This window comes from Phragmites australis, chromosome 19 (genome assembly GCF_958298935.1).
Source record: "Phragmites australis chromosome 19, lpPhrAust1.1, whole genome shotgun sequence".
Lineage (NCBI taxonomy): Eukaryota > Viridiplantae > Streptophyta > Magnoliopsida > Poales > Poaceae > Phragmites > Phragmites australis.
This window is the reverse complement of record NC_084939.1, coordinates 14,087,265-14,098,296: the sequence shown is the minus strand read 5'-3', so window position 1 is coordinate 14,098,296 and position 11,032 is coordinate 14,087,265. Positions and strand designations below refer to the sequence as shown.

The window sequence follows — 11,032 nt, the reverse complement described above, 5'->3', positions numbered from 1 at the left end:
GAACCAATTGCATAGGCCGGTGCTCTTGTTCTTCAATTTTAATTGGCCAACCAAATGACTATTAACTACCCTTTGACATATAAGAGGCTCATCTTGGACTATAGCCCCTGCAACGTGACATGCATGTGCTGACGAGGGCGAACTCAGAGATAAGTGTGATTGGTTCAAGCAAAGCTCACAAAGTAGTAAAGTGAGAACTGAAAGAGAGTGAAGAAAAGCTCGGTCCAAGCACTTGTGTCTGAGGAGGATGCACAATTGAAAGAACCAAGACAAATCAAACGGTCGCTGTCAAGTTGGGCTCAGCTCCAACATATCTCAATCATTGTTTTAAATGCTTGTAAGGCTTGAAGAACTACAGCTTATGTGGATTACACCTAATGCAAGTAATGACCCTACTTAATCAGTTGCGATGGCAATTAATTAGAGCCGAGTGCAAGTGTTCTTCACTCATAGAACTGAATGCAAGTGTTTTTCACTTTCTGAGCAGTAACACTGCCATGTACAAATATAAAAATCAGGAAGGTCACAAATATTCTCAAATGAAAGAACAAAAAATAATATATAGATCTAGTAGACTTGCTTTTTTCACAACAAATAAGCAACTTTTGCATGAATTGACTCATATAATATGCGGATTTGCATTTTTTTACAAACTTTTGGGACTTTGAAAATATGTTTTTTGCTAGTAAACCAAACCAACCGGCTAGCAGCAGCAAAATTCAGAGAACAATTTACCTAACTAGCATCTTAATGATCGAACTGCTACAACAATTTATCTTTCACTGAACTAGCATCACACATAATACATAGTCATATAGCATCTCGCACTACCATTCTCTTACCATAATGGAACTCGTAAGACAAAATTTCAGAAACAATTAATTGTTTTTGGAACAATTCTCTAACCATATTTAGAAGCATAACAACAGCAGAGAGGGCAGAGGGGGAAGGGGACAGCGATGACTACGAGGAGGGAGTGCCTTTGGCGGCTGGTTGCGGGGAGGAGTGGACACGTCGAGAGGAGGAGTGGCAGCACATCGAGGTGGGTCGGGGAGGAGGCCTCAGGTGGAGGCGGCACGGTCAGGGAGGAGGCGATGGTCAAGGACGTAACGACCAAGGAGGAGGCGGTGCGGTTGGGGAGGAGGCAGCGTTCGAGGAGGCTGCGCTGTTGGGGAGGAGGCAGCGGTCGAGAAGGCGGCGGTTGGGGAGGATGCGGCTGTCGGAGAGGAGCGACGCTTGGGAATGAGGAGCATTGGGAGGAGGAGCAGGCTGAAATGGTAAATGGAGAGAACAAGGAGAGTGGCTAACTGTTGGTGTATATATGTACAGAAGCATCAGTGCCGGTTCTAGTTGCTAACAGACACTGATACATGCATCAGTGCCAGTTCTAGTTGATAACCGACACTGATAAAAGTATCAGTGCCAATTCTTTTTACTAAACGGTACTGATATGTGGTGTATCAATGCCGATTACTACTTAGAACCAGCATGGTTAAATATGTTTTAAATGGAAATATTCTTCTATTGTTAAATTCGACTGAAAACTTGAAAAATACATAGAAAAATGATTAGAGTTGAGAAAAATATAAAATCAAATTTGTTGAGTTCGTATTACTGTCACCTACATGATAAAAATACTTGCATACATGAAATGTGCATTGAATTTTCTTCATTTCATTAATAAATCTGTAATTTGTTAATTCCGTAATGAAATAACGAAATATCCATATCCAAAAAAACATGTGAAACGAATTATGTTAAACTTAATTTTTCATACTCTTTACATGAAAATTAACGTTAACCACTGATTCTTGGTTAACTTTGTGATTGTTAGCTCTTCATTTTCTTTTTTCCTTTTAGTCCAATTTGAATTCTAACCAATTCACATAAGTCCGATCACATGGTGTGGCATTCAGATCAGAACTTTCAAAAGTTACGCTTCACCATACATGTCCTCGATACAAATACATGAAAGCTGCTTTCATTAAATGATTAATGCTTCGTAATGGGCACGACGTATGTAGGTAGCTTTCTCAGTGTCATCAACGAGAGAAAGTTTGACATTCTCTCCAAAAGTAGGCAAATCATTGAATTTGTCGCAATCTTCTTCGTTGACAACATCCTCAACACCGACAATCTTTCTTTTTCCTTGAAGAACCATGTGATGCTCCTCCTTGATAGTTTGGGCTCGGGTCCTTTACATATAAGACTTGTGCAATATCCTTGGCAAGCACGAATGGTTGTTCTATGTACCAGATGAGTTTGAGGTCCATAGTACTTATACCGTACTGGTCGACCTTGACTCTCCCTGGGAGCCTATCCTATTGGCTCTGAAATAGAGGGACCATCAATTTGTCATATTCAAGCTCCCAAATCTCCTCTATGAATCCATAGTAGGTTTCCCAAATACCAGCGTGGTTATAGGCATCAATACAGACACAACTATTTTGATTAGTGCTCTTGTTGTCTTGTGCTCTCATATAAACTGTATAGTCATTGATCTCATATGCTTGGAATGTGTGAATCGAAGTTGACAAGCCATTAGCCAGCACTTCCAATAGAGCATCATCGATATCCTTGCGAAATTATCTGACTTCGTTGGATTTGTGGAGCATAGCATGCTCACGTGCATATTGACATACGGGCTCACTACAAGTGATTCTTGTAGAACTGCAAAGTGTGCTTGAGTGAATCAAACACGATCTTTGATATGGATTAAAGTATGTCCTATCGTCCCTTTCCACTTTAGCCTCCCCTCATAGCGAGATATAGGCATACCAATCGCGTTCAGTTTTATGTAGTCAATGCAGAACTCAATGACCTTCTCTATACTCCACCCTTGGGCAATGCAACCTTCTGGACGACCTCGGTTATGAACATATTTCTTCAGAACCCCCATGAACCTTTCGAAAGGATACATCTGATGCAGAAACACAAGGCCAAGACTCTTTATCTCACCCACAATGTGAACAATTAGATGGGGTATTATATCAAAAAATGTCAAAGGGAAAAAAGTCTCAAATTGACATATAGTATGGACCTCGTCTTCTTGCAGCTTTGCCAGTTTGTTCGGATCAATGACCTTCTGTGAAATTGTGTTGAACAACGAGCACAACTTTATGAGTGGGTCTCAGACCTTATATGGCAGAATACCTCTAATTGCAACTGAAAGCATCTGCGTCATTATCACGTGACAATCATGAGACTTCATGCCAACTAACTTCATATCTTTCATGTTTACTAAGCTCCTAATGTTGGAGGGGTAACCAGTTGGAACTTTGACGTGATGCAAGCAACCACACAGACAGATCTTCTCTTCCTTGCTCATAGTGAAGCAACTTGTGGAAAGTTTCTTTTTGCCGTTGTCTAATTGTATATAATGTAGGTCCTTCCTTAGGTTCATTTCTTCCAGGTCCAACCATGCATTTAGTGTATCTTTTGTTTTCCCGAATATGTCTAATAAGGTACCAATCAAGCTATCAATCATATTCTTCTCCACGTGCATAATGTCGATTGCGTGTCAGACCATAAGATACATCCACTAAGGTAGCAACCAAAATATTGATATTTTTTCCACGTAGGAGCATGTTGCCCAGCCGGAATTTTTGTACTGCGAGGCCCCTTTCCAAGTACAACTCTAAGTGTCTTTACCATCTTAAATACCTATTCTCCAATGCTAATCTTCGAAGCTTGACGATGCTCCATTGTCCCATCAAAAGCTCTTTTATTCTTGCGGTATGGGTGATCCGGACGAAGGAACCTACAGTGACCCATGAAGATCATTTTCCGACTATTTGTCAGCCACCGCCCCCGTCTCCTCTAAGCACTGAACACATCCATTGTACCCTTTTACAGTCTGCCCTGATAGGTTACCAAGAGTAAGCCAATCTGAGATCGTTATGAATAGCATTGTGTGTAGGGTGAAATTCTCACGTCTGTACTCATCCCATACCCTCACGCCATCTTTCCACAATACAAGGAGATCTTCAACCAATGGTTTGAGGTACACATCGATATTATTGCCTGGTTGATTCGGCCCACTAATCAACAAAGGCATCATAAGATACTTCCGCTTCATGCACATCCAAGGTGGAAGGTTGTAGATACAGAGAGTCACGAACCAAGTGCTATGAGTACGTCTTGTGTTGCCGAAAGGATTCATCCGATACGTACTCAACTCGAACCTTATATTCCTCACTTCATCTCTGAATTCCTTGTATTTTGAATCGAATCTCCTCCATTGCATGCCATCAGCAGGGTGTCTAAGCATTCCATCTTTCTTGCACTGTTTGACGTGCCATCGCATCAACTCGGCATTCGCTCTGCTAGCAAAGAATCGCTTCAAATGGGGGATTATAGAGAAGTACCAATCCACCTTAATGGAGGGCCTTTTCTTCTTTCTCTTCACCCCCACACCATCCCTCTTGATATCATCAACATTGCGCTTGTACCATGGTGCTTTGCAAACGTGACATGCTTCCAAGTCTGCATCCTCGCCGTGATACAACCTATAGTCGTTTCCACATGCATATATTTTCTCTACATCCAATCCTAACAGGCAAATAACCTGCTTGGCATGGTACATATTTTCGGGCAACGCATCCCCCCTTTGAAGCAATTCTCTTAAGAATTCTAACAATTCGTTAAAGCCCTTATCGGCCAACTATTGCTAGTCTTCATTTGCATCAGTGTTAGCATCACATGCAACTTGCTATGCTCATCTTTACAGTTCGGGTAAATTGGTGTTTTAGAGTCCTCTACCATACACTAGAACTTTTGATATTATCTTTCACTGGTGAAGTCCGCCTCCCCATCACACAACATTTGCTCTAAGTCATCTTCATTGTTTCCAACAAAAGTGTCCCCTCCATCGTTCTCAACAAAAGTATCTTCAAATACTGACATATCGGAGTCTTCGTTAGCTGTCATATCATTGCTTGTGTTTTATTCGACTGTTGGTTGCCCTTCACGCCCAACATCTTCAAATTCACCGTGCTCAGTCCTACGGGTATAGACAACCTTGAAACCCCTGCGAATGAAGTGTGCACAGATCTGCTCTACGTTTCAAAACTGCTTCTTATTCTTGCAGTAAACACACAGACAACATATATAGTAATCAGCATGCTTCCTTTTTGGCTTCGTGTACACTGCGGTAGTCCTCAGAAAATATTCAACGCCAACAATGAACTCTGGCCCTCGATCCTTGTACATCCATGACCGGTCCATCTGTAAATCATTATAATTAAACACATTCAACTTATAATCATTTTTGACATTTTAAAATCTAGAACAAATTTATTGAATTACCTCGCCTCCGGATAGGTCCCTATTTGAGGGTCCATCTCCTTCTGGTACTTGGGCCTGGTTGGGGGACCCGCCTTCCAAAGGCTGCCGTGTCTGATTGCTACCCGTGGGTGGACGTGCCATTCCTACAACATAATATTCTATCAATTGTGTTAAATTCACTACGTTGATTAATGAACAGAGCAAATTTGGATTATTATTTAAATTCAAGACTTCAAAATATACGCAAACCACATACTAACAAGCTCCGGGGCAGATCGCCACCACCAGTACGCCATCAGCCTTGGGCTCACCATCGACATTCACGGTTTATAAACGAAAAAACTTCTTAAAGGATAGGGAATTTCCATCAAGCATTCTTGAAGCTATACCAGGTTGGGGTTGGTTTTTCCTCTGCATCCTCTCCCCTCTCCAAAACATCAGGGCCCGAGAATGAGGAGGTACTGTTGAGGAAAAATAAACCAGCCTGAGGATAATGGTTGAAGATTACCATCTAGGTCCCTCCGGAGCCTTGATCTCCCGACCCTCAGTTAAAGGCTTGACCTCCGAAGTCATCAGACCCCTTCACGGTACCCCTTCGTACCTATGAAGTCTTCCCTTTGCTTAGCCAGCTCGGTCTCCCGAAGGCTCAGCCACTCAAAAACCCAACCTCTCATAGCCTCGATCCCCCAAAGCTTCAGCCTCCTAAAACCTTGGCCTTACGGAGTCCTGCTTTCCAAAGCTTTCACCTCCCGGTTCCATGCCTCGCAAGACCCCCCCCCCTCGGGTTGCTCGGGCTGCCTTATCGAAGGCTACAAGGTGAGTCAGCAGGCCTTAGAAAAAATCTGCTGAAAGGGGAGCACCGGTCGTGCTTTGCCTACAAGGAAGTGACTGACATTAAAATCCTAGGCTAATGGACGCCGCTTTGACACTCCGGTGTAATGGAGGCTATCCTGACACCCCTGACAGTGCAGCGCTGGGCCGCAATTGGCTACCAGCTCGCCGCACTCCAGGGGGCAGGCACCACTATAGTTACCACGGTAGATATTTATCTCCATCGATCGGGTAGAAACTAGTTATCCGGGATAAAACCTATTAATTCGGTCAGATCCCAGATATTTGTATATTATGATAACTTGTACGCCAAGCTACATATGGCCCTATAAATAGAGGGCCATGATCATCTGGGCAGAGGAGGATGGGCAAAACAGCGAAAAAGACACAGAGGTGAAAATTCACTAAGTCACGCTGTGATACTCCTCCCAGAGTGATCCATTTTTTCTACCATGAATACATTCATGGCCAGAACGTCTCCAAGCTTTTTTTAAACTTGCGTCTCTAAACTTGAGTCTCCTCCTTAGAAGAAACTCTTGCCGTACTTACTGGGACAAGGCGAACTATTGCTCCAACACAGTCCAACTGGCCAGAATGTGTCAACTGGATGCTAGTAGTGGTTTTGCTTTCAGAGAAAACGATGGTCTGGCCATTTTAAGTTTGAATTGAAAGATGTGTTGACAAGGGTTTTATTATGCAAACGTCTGAACTTTCGGCACTGTCATGTCGCTTCAAACCTGAATTAAATCATTCTCTAAATCAATGGTGACAGTAATCTTCGTGCAAGGTAACTGATTCGGGACCGGTTGAACAGAAATGAATCTTATAACTGGTTTCAACCTAGTTAGGTCATGCAAATCAATTTAATGGCAATATCTAGTGTTTAAGATGCGACTACACAGACAGCTTGAAATGTCGTCACTTTAATTTATCGACTATTTGAGATATTACCACCTTTTACTTTTAGGATAACTGTGAAGTTTAAAAGTTACAAAAGAGTGATGCATGAGAATGTCAAATTTTATATGAACCACTAGTATTACCGTTCAGAAAAAGCTTCTGTACTATAGAAAATAATATGAAATTTTGGTTTTGTCATTAAAGAAACCCATATTCCTTCCCTCCCATCATAGGTCAATACTGATGACTCTTAAGTAAAATACCATAAAATAACAGGAAATTTTGGAAAATCAAAAATTATTACAAAATATAAAAAAAGAATAATTGTGCTTTCCTTACTATTTTTAGAGGAAAAAATATTTGTTGGAAAAAATATCTCAAAATTTCATCGTCTTCTTTACCTGATTGAAAACTCATGTTGTTGGGGGTCGTTGTTAAGGACCCACGATGGCCCCCAGGCTTAGCTAGCCCATGCCGATAGACCCACGTCTCCCAAAGGCCGTTTTCAGACTTTCAGGCTTTAGAGTTACCATTTCTCGGAGCCATGTCTCCCGAAGCCTCCATCTCCCGGAGCCATGCCTCCCGAAGCCTCCATCTCCCGAAGCCATACCTCCCGAAGCCTCCATCTCCCGGAGCCATGCCTCCCTCAGAGCCCCCGTCTCCGGGGCTCAGGCAGGCTTCCCAAAGGCTACGGGGTGAGTCATCAAACCTCAAAAAAGGGGGAATGTCGGTCATCCTTTGCCTGCAAGGAAGTAACCGGCGTTAAATACCTAGGCTACTGGCTCACCCCTTAGGGTGCAGACATCACAATAGTTATCATAGTAGATATTTATCTTTTACACAGGGTAAAAAGTAGTTATCCAGGATAAGTCAATGTAACTCAGTCCGGTCCTGGATATTTTGGACATAGGGATAACTTGTACGCAAAGCTACATACAACCCTATAAATAGGAGGCCATGGTGGTCTCGGAGAATGGGGCAACACACAGGATACAGAGATGCACAAACACAAAGCCACGATGTGATACTCCCCCAGATCGATCCGTTTTTCTACTATCAATACATTTGTGGTGTTCCTTCCTCTTAAACATCGTCTCCAAACTTGAGTCTCCTCCTTAGAATAAACTCTCGCCGTATTTGCTGGGACAAGACGATTTTTTGCTCCAACACATGTGAATTCTTTAATAAACTATCAGAGGTTCCCTAAATGTTTATGAATCTTCTAATATTTTTTTACACTTTCCTTCATTTTCCATGATGTTGTGGTATCTTAATTTCCTTATTGTGTTCAAGTTTCCTCATATTTTTTCTAAAGTTCAAACTTAAGTGGTGGTTGAATGGGAAACATAAAAAATGAAAAAAGGGACATAGATGAGGTAGTGGCAGAATAGAGAGGTGACATTTTAGATTTGTAGAAGACAGAACAGAGTTAAATAATTTTTCTTTTTGAAATAAAATTCTAAATAAAAATTTAAGGCCTGGAATTAAATAATTTTTCTTTTTGAAATAAAATTCTAAATAAAAATTTAAGGCCTGGAGTGCTGATTTGCAACATTATCGCAATAACATTAATGTATGATTACTTCAGAGAAACTTTATCCAATATTCATAGATTTTTCTGTTCTGGGAAAAACCCTAAAGAAACTCACTGATGTGTCTTTCTTAAACTTAAGTTAGCCGTATGCTTATTCTTATATAGATAAAGAAACCTATACAAACCGTTCTGAAGTGTAGCTATCCTTACATTGGTTAGGCTGAATCAACCTATAGCATCAATGAATTGAGTTGAATTCTACAGTTTTCATGCAGAAATAATAGACTCACACATTCACCTCCAACAACTAGTGATTAATAACTGTTACATTTTAATTCAAGGTTATATAAGCCTAGCTCAACTATTTATATTTTATATATCCAAAAAAATTTACTTTTTACTTAAAATACTTGCAATTGATTAATGGTCCATTATTCTCGCTTGCTGCAAATGGTTCGTGAAATACAAAGGCCAAAATATGCTGCAGATACAAGGCATGCGTAAACCTAGCTTATCGGCGACCGATCCTCCATGCACTGAAGTAGATGTAAGATTGTACAGATAGAAGAGCTTTTAATTTGAACAGCACTCTTCGATCTCCTCCAATTGATCTACCCATTAGTCATGCGATTATATAGGCGAGTTCATCCATGATTGCAACAGATAGCCAAAAGGCCAGCCGTGACGTTGATAGAAGGCCCCATCGACACAACCGCATCAAATCCCAAGCGCCTGCATCAACTCACCGGCACGTATCGCCGCCATTTGCCACCTCCAGGACTCGAACATAGATGAAACCCGACCACTTACACCTTCTTGATCTTCCCCGATCGAATCGGAGGAAATGGTGACGTCATTGGCGCACTTCAGGAGCTGATCTATGTACGCCTCCAGGTCGTGCACGCAGGCTATGTCGCCGACCTTGAAGAAATTGAGGGAGACCTCTATGCCAACGTGCGCGTAGCAAGCCTTGCTCCACGGCAGCTCGTACCGGCCAGCAAGAATCCTAGCGCTCTCGTTGAAGAGGACGCCGGGCATCTTGGTCACCGGGTCGTTCACGTTCACTACACGTAGCACCTTGACGCCGAGCTTGACGCACCTGTTCCTGAACTCGAGGTTGCCAACCCGCGGGCCAGCGAAGGAGAAGACAGTGATGGGGATGACGCCACCATGGGGTTTGGTGTTCAGGCCGAGTTCAGCAAGGTCGTAACCGAGGAGAAGGGCTAGGGAGCTGCCCATGCTGTGGCCGGCGAGGGTTATGCTGAGGTCTTCGTGCATATGCTTGGTGACAAGGTGGGAGATCTCGGACAGAAGCTGGTTGCGGCAGCTTCCGGTGGTGAACTTGCCGGAGACATCATCGGAGGTGTAGAGGGAGAGGAACCCCGACTCGACCCTCACGTCTGGGAGGGGGTCGGCCGGGTCGAAGCGCGCCGGCGAGAGTGCGCTCATGAAATTGGCCAGCCACTCTGATACCGTCACCGTACCACGGAAGGAGACGAGGATGTCGCGCCGGCCGAGACGAGCTGCCTCCCGGTCCGTCGCGACGGCTACATACCCGATCCACCGGCTCTTGCTGCAGGACCGGCCGACACCCATGGGCAGAGTCACGTCGGGTGCCGCGTAGATGTACTTGGTGACCACGTATCCGGCGCTGGCCATGCCGACCGCCTTCAGCATCTGCTTCTTGCCGTGCTTGCAGTTGAGGTACCGCTTCGAGCGTGGGTCCAGGTCGAACGCCTGGTAGCAGGCGGCCACGAGCTCCGCGTACCGCACGATCTCGGCAAGGAGCAGCGGATGGAGCGGCTCCACCAGGCCTCGCCAGTCATTGGTGCCCTGAAGCTCGTGCCACATGCAAGACAGAGTCGGTGCTACCTTCGCATCAGGGTCGCCTCGGCCGATCGCAACGACCTTCTCGACCACGGGCGCCAGCGCTGCTGCATCTTGCTTAGGCGACGCGTTTCTGAGGCTTACAGTCACCGGCGTGGCGGCGGTAGACGCCGCCGGCGACGCACAGGCACGGAGGTGTACGCTCTGCGGCACGACGGCGAGCTTCGCCGCCACAGCCATGGAGAGAGAAATAGGGAAAGTGTAGGCCTTGTGATCGCTTTGTGGAGTGCCGGTTGGGAGATATATAGGCAACGACGCGGTTGGTTCTGGTGGCGCCGAACTCGGTGAGGACGGTGGAGGTTTACATGTGTTGGCATGCCGATCTGACGTGGAGGCAGAAAACGGGCGTTGAATTTGTTAGTTTTAAATCGGAAAAGTGGTCGGTAGCGGGTCCGATCCGATACGATCTGGAACCAAACAAGGGGTAGATGACGCATGATTGACTTTGGGCGCTGGACGCGCTGGACTCACATGTGCTATTGATAATAATAAATAATGCATGGCGAGATGTGAACGACGATTATTGTTTACTTGGGCACAATGCAAATCGCAAACTGTAAACTGGTGAAGTAGTATTACTTCTACCTCGCATAT

General features: G+C 44.1%; 1 protein-coding gene across 1 annotated transcript; it reads right to left on the bottom strand.

The window, feature by feature from the left end:
• Window positions 1-9,268: 9,268 nt before the first annotated feature.
• On the bottom strand, window positions 9,269-10,618 carry LOC133900205 (phospholipase A1-Ialpha2, chloroplastic-like). The gene has a single exon (XM_062341326.1). The coding sequence runs from the start codon at window positions 10,616-10,618 to the stop codon at window positions 9,269-9,271; it is 1,350 nt and encodes a 449-aa protein (XP_062197310.1).
• Window positions 10,619-11,032: the final 414 nt, after the last annotated feature.

What these genes read in the sequence shown, in the direction of transcription:
- LOC133900205 (XM_062341326.1), bottom strand. Translation starts at nt 10,618, where the DNA reads ATGGCTGTGGCGGCGAAGCTCGCCGTCGTGCCGCAGAGCGTACACCTC.